Source organism: Sinohyriopsis cumingii, chromosome 10 (assembly GCF_028554795.1).
Source record: "Sinohyriopsis cumingii isolate HCF-2022 chromosome 10, ASM2855479v2, whole genome shotgun sequence".
In the NCBI taxonomy this organism is placed as follows: Eukaryota; Metazoa; Mollusca; class Bivalvia; order Unionida; family Unionidae; genus Sinohyriopsis; species Sinohyriopsis cumingii.
The window spans coordinates 31659142-31671916 of record NC_142970.1 but is presented as its reverse complement, the minus strand read 5'-3'; the positions used below and the strand labels follow the sequence as shown (position 1 = coordinate 31671916).

Below are 12775 nucleotides of genomic sequence, written 5' to 3'. Positions count from 1 at the left end.
TTATCTATTATCCTATTGAAGGAAACTGATTCTTTACCAAAACATTCAGATTGCCAAAGAAGAGAAATGAACTTGTAATTATTGCTGAATTGTAATGTTTTACTATAGTCTAGGCTTGTAGCGCATTCCTTTTCTCACAGATTCTCAGAAAAGTATGAAAATACTATCATGGGTTAGGTTTATAAAAGATGCTTCAACAAACGGACCATAAGAGGTTCTGACAAAACTAACATGATGCAGAAGAGATTCTATCCAGACATTAGTATGATACCAGTCTCCACAGATCAAACTACTTGACAAAGCCAGAATTAAGTACATATATCTTGGTCATTATAAGGGGACTGAGGTACATTAGATGTCCCCCATAAGTGTATCTTGGTCATTATACGGGGACTGAGGTACATTAGATGTCCCCATAAGTGTATCTTGGTCATTATACGGGGACTGAGGTATATTAGATGTCCCTCTGACAGCTAAACAAAGGTGAAACACTGAGAAAAAGTCAGTCATACCAAACTTCCTATAATAGATCATATTCCTACAAAAATGCACTGATCCTGATCAACACCAGATCATAGTCATTCCAAGATTCAGATTATTGTAACATTCACTGCAGGCAAGAATAAAAGAGATGATCCTGATCAACACCAGATGACAGTCATTCCAATATTCAGATTATTGTAACATTCACTGCATGCTGATCCTGATCAACATCAGATCACAGTCATTCCAAGATTAATATTATTGTAACATTCACTGCAGGCAAGAATAAAAGAGATTATCCTGATCAACACCAGCTGATAGTCATTCCAATATTCAGATTATTGTAACATTCACTGCAGGAAAGAATAAAAGAGATGATCCTGATCAACATTAGATCACAGTCATTCCAAGATTCATATTATTGTAACATTCACTGAGGCAAGAATAAAAGAGATGATCCTGATCAACATCAGATCATAGTCATATGAAGTTTCAGATTATTGTAACATTCACTGCAGGCAAGAAAAAAGAGATGATCCTGATCAACACCAGATCATAGTCATTCCAAGATTCAGATTATTGTAATATTCACTGCAGGCAAGAATAATAGAGATGATCCTGATCAAGATCAGATCATAGTCAAAACTAGTTAAAGCCAATTATGAATTAGGAAATACAATATACTTACAAGCATTAACATCTCCTGATCGGTCCTGAAATTTTAACAAAATAACATTCACAGAAGTGGGATACATTTGACATTTCATGTATATCAAACTTTCAGACAAAATCGACAAATCAATATTAATCCTTTCTTAGTATTATGATGACACTGAAGTTTAATTCAACTTGAAAAATTGACATTCCCATAGCATGGCTAAAATACACTGCTTCCGCGCTAGTACATACGTATCATTTGGTGTTCCATTCAATAAAATAACTTTGCCAGAGAATAATAATAATAATAATAATACGTAGACTTAGTATAGAGCCTAATATTAAGAAAACCTATGCACTTTAGTAAATTAGATAACACACAAAAACATTTACAACATCATATATACAAACATCCTGAAATTACAAAGCAAAAACATGTTGACAAAAATTAAAGATGTAAACATTATTAAGTCTTCAAATATGTTCATGTAGTCAAAATAAGTGAGTTTTAAGATCAATCTTTGGATAATTCATTCCTCTCGGTCCTGGTATGCAAAAGAACATTGTCCATATAACTTTGGATAAACGATGGGAACAATGAGATTACGAGTGTCAGATGAGGAGTGCATGTTTCTATATGCAGTGTACACATGGGTGAGATCAGATAGTTTTATTTTACTGTAGTCATAATAAACAGATTTTGTGTTTGATTCTGGGTCAAACCTGATTATAAAAAAGATTTACGACTATAATCCACTGTCTGAGCTATTACACTTGATAAAATTCAGCGCTCAGTTCTGATAAAATAATATAACATAATATTGCAAGTGTTTAAGGAAACATACTGAGAAACAAAATGAGACTGCAACAATATGCTAGTACTCACCTGATCTTTAAACCAGAATTTCAGCAGATTACACGACTCAATCATATTGTTATGGAAATCACAGCGTATTTCTGAATTCTCTTCAAGAAGGGACACAGGAATCAGGCTGTTGACACTAACACCATTGTATTCAGGACACTGTATAAAATACTCATATCTCAGGTTCTGGCTCAGGTATCCAATGATCTTGGAAAGCATGGCAGAGATGAACTTTCTTGCCTCAATACACACCTCTGAAGATGGCGTCTTCTCCTTGATCCCCATTCTTATGACTCTCATAAATATGACGTATTCCTTAAAGTGTAGGATTAGTTTGTGACTCTGATCAAGCTGAAAGACACCGCAACCACAAAAAATCTGATTCTCCTGCTTGTTCTCTTTCTTCTTTGTGGCTAGAGGCCAGTAAGCAACACAGGAAGCAAGAAGTCTATGAAATATCGGTGATGGCAGATATTTCTCTGCAAAAACATAGCATAGTACTGATGAGGTGTCCATCTGAGGATTTGGTTTTGGGCAGATAACATCTTCTGGTGTTTCCTGACGAAGCATGCATGGGGCAAGGTAGTAATTCTCCTCCTAGTAAATCAATAGATTAAGTTTTAATTTGAATAATTTGAAGATGTAATATGTTCATTTTCGATATAATCTGCATACTTTATGCCAATATAAATATACATGGGCAATCAACATTAATTTGTTTCCATTGTTAATGTGTTTTAATGCCATTCTTCATTACATGAGAGGCTATACAAAGCAGACAGTACATCTAGTGGAGGAAGAACTCAGGCAAACAAAGTAAAAACCAATGACCACTGGGTAGCTACTACATTAATGTCCATGAATTCCACTTATTATTATATTCAACAAACACTTAATGATGCAGGCCTATTTTGATCGATGTATTAAAACCTCCATGACCAGTGTGGTCAAACAAAATGTCATTGTCTCAGATGCAAGACCAACTAATATAGATATGCACTGGTTAATCTTAATCAAAATTATCTAACATCTTGATGATATGAGCTGCTTTATCAAATCTGATTAAATGTGGGTCAGAAATGGCATCTATTAAGTGGTAAAAGCCAAGTCAATCATGTGTAAAATAATCTCTTCAATCTATATTGAGCTTGATCATTGTAAAAATACAATATGCACCCTATGACATAAGCCTCTATACCAAGTTTGATCATTGTAAAAGTACAATATGCACCCTATGACTTAAGCCTCTATACCAAGTTTGATCATTGTAAAAGTACAATATGCACCCTATGACTTAAGCCTCTATACCAAGTTTGATCAAAATATGATCAGAAATAGTCAATAAGGTACTGAAAAGTTCAGACAATCAGATGCAAGATCACCTCAATATACATTGATATCAAACTTTCTCATACCTGTACTTATCAATGATCTTAATTATTTGAACAAATTAACCAAAATCTGATAAAAATTGGATCAGAAAAAGTCTCTAGTTTGCTAAAAAAGCTCAAATAAACCTATATTTGAAATGTGGTTACAATCAAACAAAAATATGACTTTCAAAGTTGTAGCAAGCTTTGTCAATGCACATGCAAGATCACTCATTATCAAACCAGTCCAAGACCTTGACCCAGTGACGTAGCTAGAGTTATTAATATAAAAATGCCTATTTTTGGATAATTAAATCAAGTTAGACCAACCATAATACATAGTACCTGTGTTCACTGTTTGTTATCTATAATTTAATATATCAAAATACATATAATGTTTACATCATTATACAGCTAATGTTTCCTATCTATAATGCATTGGCTAATGATACATTTCTTGTCAATTACTTCCTCAAGAAACTTATAGGAATTTCTTTTGCATGAAACTAAAACTAGAAAATCTCAGACAGTTTGGTAAACAGGTTGTTTAAAATTTAGCCATCTACATAAGAAACTTCTGACATTGGTAGTGTTCTAGCTTAGGTTTCATGCACACATTGTTTAAAGATAGTTGGCCTAGTAAGATTACAGAGTAAGAGGCCCAGACTGATACAGAGTAAGAGGCCCAGACTGATACAGAGTAAGAGGCCCAGACTGATAGAGTAAGAGGCCCAGACTGATACAGAGTAAGAGACAAAAATGTTAGATAGCGCAACTTCTAACCTAGGTGTTACAGCTTTGTCCTAGAGAAACTGCGAGGGAATGGGGTGTGTTCTAAATCTGTCCCCACAAGGACAGACAGCGTGGACACTATCCGCCAAGTTTGAATGTATCAGGTCACAGTGATATACAATCAAAATTGAGATAGAGGGTGTGGTAACAATTTCTATCTGAATTATTACTTCTAACTAGCAAGCAAAAATTTAGTTCTGCTGGAAAGGAGCAAATAGGTCTACTAATAGGCTTATTAATAGGACATATGGCCGACATTGCCCATGTACCATACAAGGATGCTAGTACACTGGATACAATAAGTCAGTCTACCCCTCATGGCCAACATGGGCCATGTACCATACAAGGATGCTAGTACACTGGATACAGTAAGTCAGTCTACCCCTCATGGCCAACATGACCCATGTACAATACAAGCATGTTTAGTAGAGTGGATACAGTGTGTCAGTCTACTCCTCATGGCCGACATGGCCCATGTACAATACAAGCATGCTAGTACAGTGGAGACAATGAGTCAGTCTAACCCTCATGGCCAACATGGCTCATGTACAATACAAGCATGCTAGTACATTGGAGACAACAAGTCAGTCTACCCTTCACGGCCAACATGGTTCATGTACAATACAAGCATGCTAGAACATTGGAGACAATGAGGGAGTCTACCCATCATGGCCAACAAGGCCCATGTACAATACAGGCATGGTAGGTCACTGGAGACAATCAGTAAGTCTACCCTTAATGGCCAACATGGCCCATGTACCATAAAAGGATGCAAGTTCATTGAAGACAATGAGGCAGTCTACCCATCATGGCCAACATGGCCCATGTAAAATACAAGGATGCTAGTACATTGGAGACAATCAGTCAACCCTCATGGCCAACATGGCCCATGTACAATATAAACATGCTAGTACTTTTGAGACAATGAGGCAGTCTACCCCTCATGGCCAACATGGCCCATGTACAATACAAGCATGCTAGTACAGTGGAGACAATGAGTCAGTCTACCCCTCATGGCCAACATGGCCCATGTACAAGACAAACATGCTAGTACAGTGGAGACAATGAGTCAGTCTACCCTTCATGGCCAACATGGCCTGTGTACAATACAAGGATGTTAGTACAGTGGAGACAGTCAGTCTACCCCTCATGGCCAACATGGCCCATGTACAATACAAGGATGCTAGTACAGTAGAGACAGTATACCCCTCATGGCCAATATGGCCCATGTACCATAAAAGGATGCTAGTACAGTGGAGACAATGAGTCAGTCTATCCATCCTGGCCAATATGGCCCATGCACCATAAAAGGATGCTAGTCCAGAGAAGATAATGAGTCAGTCTACCCATCATGGCCAACATGGCCAATTTAAAGAAGTTTAACACTTGTTTGTGTCAGGATAATTAGTATAAAATAAGAAATTAGTAGAAACTGAGTAACACTAATACCTGCTTGCAAATCAGTAGAAATTTAGCTACACCAAAATCAATCAACAAAGTACAGTTCTTATACTTAATGTAGTGAGTGCACCAGGCTTCAATTTCTGTATGTGAACCTCTCATATCAGGCCAATGTTTTAAACATGCCAAGATCTGTTAAATTCACATATCAGGCCAATGTTTCATACATGCCAAGATCTGTTAAGTTCACATATCAGGCCAATGTTTCATACATGCCAAGATCTGTTAAATTCGCATATCAGGCCAATGTGTCATACATGCCAAGATCTGTTAAATACATATATCAGGCCAATGTGTCATACATGGCAAGATCTGTAACATTCATATATCAGGCCAATGTTTAATACATGTCAAGGTCTGTTATATTCACATATCAGGTCAATGTTTCATACATGCCAAGATCTGTTAAATTCACATATCAGGCCAATATCTCATACATGCCAAGATCTGTTAAATTCACATATCAGGCCAATGTCTCATACATGCCAAGATCTGTTAAACTGATATATCAGGCCACCATTAGCAATGTCAGAAGTGCCTTTAATGCTCATATTGGCTCAATGTATTGTATGTGTCAAGTGCAGTTACTGTACATTTTAGGACATTTTTTTTATGTGTCAGGTGTTGTTAATGTACGTATCAGGACATTGTTTTGCATGTGTTCAGAGCTGTTTATGTACATATCAGGACATTGTTTTGAATGTGTCAAGTGATGTTAATGTACATATCAGGACATTGCTTTGAATGTGTCAAGTGCTGTTAATGTACATATCAGGACATTGTTTTGTTTGTGTCAGGTGCTGTTAATGTACATATCAAGACATTGTTTTGTATGTGTCAGGTGCTGTTAATGTACAAATCAGGACATTGTTTTGTATGTGTCAGGTGCTGTTAATGTACATATCAGAACATTGTTTTGTATGTGTCAGGTGCTGTTAATGTACATATCAAGACATTGTTTCGTATGTGTCAAGTGCTGTTAATGTACATATCAGGATATTGTTTTGTATGTATCAAGTGCTGTTAATGTACATATCAGGTCATTGTTTTGTATGTGTCAGGTGCTGTTAATGTACATATCAAGACATTGTTTTGTATGTGTCAGGTGCTGTTAACGTACATATCAGGACATTGTTTTGTATGTGTCAGGTGCTGTTAATGTACATATCAGGACATTGTTTTGTATGTGTCAAGTGCTGTTAATAGACATATCAGGACATTGTTTTGTATGTGACAAGTGCTGTTAATGTACATATCAGGACATTGTTTTGTATGTGTAAGGTGCTCTTAATGTACATATCAGGACATTGTATTGTATGTGTCAGGTGCTGTTAATGTACATATCAGGACATTGTTTTGTATGTCTCAGGTGCTGTTAATGTGCATATCAGGACATTGTTTTGTATGTCTCAGGTGTTGTTAATGTGCATATCAGGACATTGTTTTGTATGTGTCAGGTGCTGTTATCGTGCATATCAGGACATTGTATTGTATGTGTCAGGTGCTGTTAACGTACATATCAGGACATTGTTTTGTATGTGTCAGGTGCTGTTAATGTACATATCAGGACATTGTTTTGTATGTGTTAGGTGCTGTTAATGTACATATCAGGACATTGTTTTGTATGTGTCAGGTGCTGTTAACGAACATATCAGGACATTGTTTTGTATGTGTCAGGTGCTGTTAACGTACATATCAGGACATTGTATTGTATGTGTCAGGTGCTGTTAATGTACATATCAGGACATTGTTTTGTATGTCTCAGGTGCTGTTAATGTGCATATCAGGACATTGTTTTGTATGTGTCAGGTGCTGTTAACGTACATATCAGGACATTGTACTGTATGTGTCAGGTGCTGTTAATGTACATATCAGGACATTGTTTTGTATGTGTCAGGTACTGTTAATGTACATATCAGGACATTGTTTTTTATATGTCAAGTGATGTTAATGCATGATAAAACATTATGTTTTGTTGCATGAATGGGAACAATGGATGTATGATCTTTTCTTAACTTGGCTTACACTTCTCATATCCATTATACTAAGCTGACATTCCACTGAAGCCTAATACATCTATACCCCGTTAAAAGACTTTGACAGGTGATGAAATTGAATGGACACTTGTTATATATAAGACTAGACAGGTGATAAAATGTAGATGTGGACTCATTAACTTTGAGAATATGTACACCATAAAATGCACTGACCTTGACTTCCAATGCATCTTCACCATAAAGCTTTGGTTTGGCAATGATGTTCATCTCTTCCATTAAGTGCAAAATGTGATCTCTGTTGTCATGGAGATCTGGCTTATTCTGTTTGGTCCAGATAGCATCTTGAAATCAAACAAAACTAGTTGTCACATTGATATGTCAGGTTTTTGCATAAGCAATGCTTTTGAGATAACAATAGAAAAACAATAATCTTTTGATATCAGTGAAAATGATCTTTAGTTCGTTATATCTGGTTTAAAAACAAATAGTCAACAAAGAAACAGAAGCTCTACTGGTCAAAAATAATTTCCAGTAATCTATGATAAGACATAGAATTATAAATATGGAGTATGGAATCTATATTGATAGTCTTGAAAAATTCCAGTGCACAACATTGGATAGCAAAACTATTTTCTTACATTTGATTTAATGTGTTTCCAACATATCCTCATGCTGAGAATGAAATTCTTAAGCATGACCTTTGACGTAGTATCATGGGTAAATGATAACTTGTTTCAATGTAAAAACACACAACAATATGCTATACTGTACTCCGAATGACTCGAGCCTCTCGTGGGACATACCATTTCTAAATCTTATTATATGTATAAGTAAAATTTATTGGGTGGAAAAATGAAATTATTAATGTGGCATTATTCAACATGTGCTACAGATATCTCCAAAACTGATATATTCCATATATCCGATACAGGTACATCCAATATGGGTATATCCAATTTAGATATATCCATATATGAAATAAAGGTATATCCAATACAGATATATCCAATACAAATATATCCATATATCCAATAAATATATAAAAAATACAGCTAAATCCAATACAGATATAATCATATACAACAGAGATATATCCAATACAGACATATCCACAAACTAAGTCAAATGATCAAAATCACATTAAACTTGTTTGTGTTATCATATTTGCAAGCCAGTACAACAAAAGTCAGGACTGTTGACATTAAATTAAATGTCAGATTTTTCAGCTTGATCATTAGAATAAAGCTACAAAGTCTGGCATGCCCAACCGTTCTGGAGAAGTAACATGCACAAGATTTTTCAAACTATTTATTTAGGACTAATAACAAATATTTACAAGTGTTTAATGTCAATATGACCATGCCATACAGAGATCTAGTGATGATATGATCTTCCTGATGACCTCCATAGCAGTCATGTTGCATGGAACATCGATTAGTCTGCTGTTGTACCTACTGGTACAAGCATGGATCTGTTGGAGGTCTAGTCAACACCATTTTCATTTATCAGTAAGCATACATGTCTTTTAGTAAAAACACCATGCAGATATGATTACATACAGGCCTTTTAGTAAAAACACCATGCAGATATGATCACATACATGCCTTTTAGTAAAAACACCATGCAGATATGATCACATACATGCCTTTTAGTAAAAACACCATGCAGATATGATCACATACATGCCTTTTAGTAAAAACACCATGCAGATATGATCACATACATGCCTTTTAGTAAAAACACCATGCAGATATGATCACATACATGTCTTAGTAAAAACACCATGCAGATATGATCACATACATGTCTTAGTTAAAACACCATACAGATATGGTGACATATTGAGGAAGAGTAGTAAGAGGTTCAAAATGGCTGCCATATTGAAGTCTTAGGGAAACAAATATCATTCTGAGACCAAATAGACACTAACATAAACCTCTAAATGAAAACCCAAACAGCAACAACTTTGATCATCCATTCTAAAGGAATAACAATCAAGATTTTCAGGATGGCCAGCATGGTGGCCATATTGGATTTATATTCTCATTTATAATGACCAACCATTCCATCATAACAAGTGTGTTAATGAAAATCACGTCAATATGACCATCCATTCTGGATATTAAGTAGTGATAACAAGACTTTCAATATGGACACTGAAGTCCTACTGTATGTTTGAGGACAGGTCCATTAGCATATGATTTGCCCTTTCAGTACATGAGGGTCGGTGGGGTGATGATGGAAGGACAAAAGCAGTAAATGTATGATTAATGGGCATGAATGTTGATAGTTACTATGATGTATTTTTATAGGGTGAGTACCAATATCTCAATGATTTCTATGGTGTACATAATATTATGTATAAGTTATAGGGTGAGTACCAACATCTCAATGATTTCTATGGTGTACTTATGATATGTATCATTATAGGTAGGGTACCATCATCTCAGTGATTTCTATGGTATACATATGATATGTATCATTATAGAGTGGGTACCAAGATCTCAATGATTTCTATGGTATACAAATGATATGTGTCATTATAGGGTGGGTACCAACATCTCAATGATTTATATGGTATACAAATGATATGTATATATAAGTTATAAGGTGTGTACCAACATCTCAGTGATTTCTATGGTGTACATATGATATGTATAGTTATAGGGTGGGTACTAACATCTCAATGATTTCTATGGTGTACATATCATATGTATAGTTATAGGGTGGGTACCAACATCTCAACAATTTATATGGTGTACATATGATATGTATACTTATAGAGTAAGCACCAACATCTCAATGATTTCTATGATGTACATATGATATGTATATAGGGTGAGTACCAACATCTCAATGAGTACCAACATCTCAATGATTTATATTGTGTACATATGATATGTATCATTATAGGGTGAGTATCAACATCTCAGTAATTATATCATGACCCAAGAATTGAGTTTCTGTGGTGATGGTATGTCAAGGTCCTGAGCCATATCTCAGTGATGGAAATCTCAACAGTTTCCATGTTATGACCCAGTGATAAAGTCCCTTGGGGTAAGGATGACACCTGAGTCATATCTCAGTGATGGAAATCTCAACAGTTTCCAAGGTATGACACAGGGATTAAGTCCCTTGGGGTAAGGATGACACCTTAGAAATATCTCAGCGATGGAGATCTCAACAGTTTCCAAGTTATGACCCAGTGATAAAGTCCCTTGGGGTAAGACTGACACCTGAGCCATATCTCAGTGATGGAGATCTCAACAGTTTCCAAGTTATGACCCAGAGATTAAGTCCCTTGGGGTAAGGATGACACCTGAGCCATATCTCAGTGATGGAGATCTCAACAGTTTCCAAGTTATGACCCAGGGATTAAGTCCCTTGGGGTAAGACTGACACCTGAGCCATATCTCAGTGATGGAGATCTCAACAGTTTCCAAATTATGACCCAGTGATAAAGTCCCCTGGGGTAAAGATGACACCTGAGCCATATCTCAGTGATGGAGATCTCAAAGTTTCCAAGTTATGACCCAGGGATTAAGTCCCTTGGGGTAAGGATGACACCTGAGCCATATCTCAGTGATGGAGATCTCAACAGTTTCCAAATTATGACCCAGTGATAAAGTCCCTTGGGGTAAGGATGACACCTAAGCCATATCTCAGTGATGGAGATCTCAACAGTTTCCAAATTATGACCCAGGGACTAAGTCCCTTGGGGTAAGGATGACACCTGAGCCATATCTCAGTGATGGAGATCTCAACAGTTTCCAAGTTATGACCCAGAGATTAAGTCCTTTGGGGTAAGGATGACATCTGAGCCAAAGTCTGTATCTGTAGGACATGACCACCAGTTCAAAATGGTCTTGACTGACACATGCAAGGAGTATTAAGTATATGTAATTTGTATCTGTTTGGTTTTTTTCCCCATCATTATTGGTTATGTAAAATTGTATTTTGTAGTTGACCATGTTCAAAATCAAGTTCATGTCAAACCTGACCAGTGACATTTGTAAGCTGCATAGCTTACAATTCTCTGTGAGTGTAGGATACATATTAGTCAAGGACATTATGCTTATCATGTTCTTTATTATAATTTTAGTAACAGACCCTGTCTAAGAATAACTTACATCGTTCTATCAATGAAATTTTGGCCCTCATCTGGGTTCTTCTTTTGTGTCTTAGATTTTTTATATAATCTTGTTTACTTGAAAAATATCTAACTATAAAATATTACCAGAATCAATCATTATTGTTGTGCTCAGTATTTTGATTTGGGTTAAATTATTTATTTGTATTATTCTTCTCTGGTATTACAAAGTAGTCTATAATATTCTTAGAAGGAGACATTAACTTAGACTTGCAGTGAATTCAGAAAAGTATTTCTTGGTTGATATTATTGTGATTCATCCAAAAAACTGCTGGCTCATCAATAAACTTCAGGCAATTGGTACATTATTAGTACATTTGAGACTACTTGCACATCAAAACCTTTAACACTGGATTTGATTTGTATTCAGACTACACGCACATCAAAACCTTTAACACTGGATTTTATTTGTATTCAGACTACATGCACATCACAAAATTAAACACTGGATTTTATTTGTATTCAGACTACATGCACATCAAAACCTTTAACACTGGATTTTATTTGTATTCAGACTACACGCACATCAAAACCTTTAACACTGGATTTTATTTGTATTCAGACTACATGCACATCACAACCTTTAACACTGGATTTTATTTGTATTCAGACTACATGCACATCACAACCTTTAACACTGGATTTTATTTGTATTCGGACTACATGCACATCAAAACCTTTAACACCGGATTTTATTTGTATTCAGACTACATGTACATCAACACCTTTAACACTGGATTTTATTTGTATTCAGACTACATGCACATCAACACCTTTAACACTGGATTTTATTTGTATTCAGACTACATGTACATCAACACCTTTAACACTGGATTTGATTTGTATCCAGACTACACGCACATCAACACCTTTAACACTGGATGTTATTTGTATTCAGACTACATGCACATCAACACCTTTAACACTGGATTTTATTTGTATTCAGACTAAATGCACATCAAACCCTTTAACACTGGATTTTATTTGTATTCAGACTACA

At 35.7% G+C, this 12775-nt stretch overlaps 1 protein-coding gene across 1 annotated transcript in view; it reads right to left on the bottom strand.

Annotated features, from left to right (window-relative positions):
• Nucleotides 1-351: 351 nt before the first annotated feature.
• Nucleotides 352-12775, bottom strand: part of LOC149789841 (uncharacterized) — a 106793-nt gene continuing 94369 nt past the window's right edge. The window contains exons 9-12 of the mRNA XM_089973136.1: nt 7839-7966; nt 2027-2602; nt 1172-1196; nt 352-491 (exon numbers count right to left, since the gene is read on the bottom strand). Coding sequence (XP_089829262.1) covers nt 352-491; nt 1172-1196; nt 2027-2602; nt 7839-7966 — 869 coding nt within the window. The remainder of the gene's footprint in view (nt 492-1171; nt 1197-2026; nt 2603-7838; nt 7967-12775) is intronic.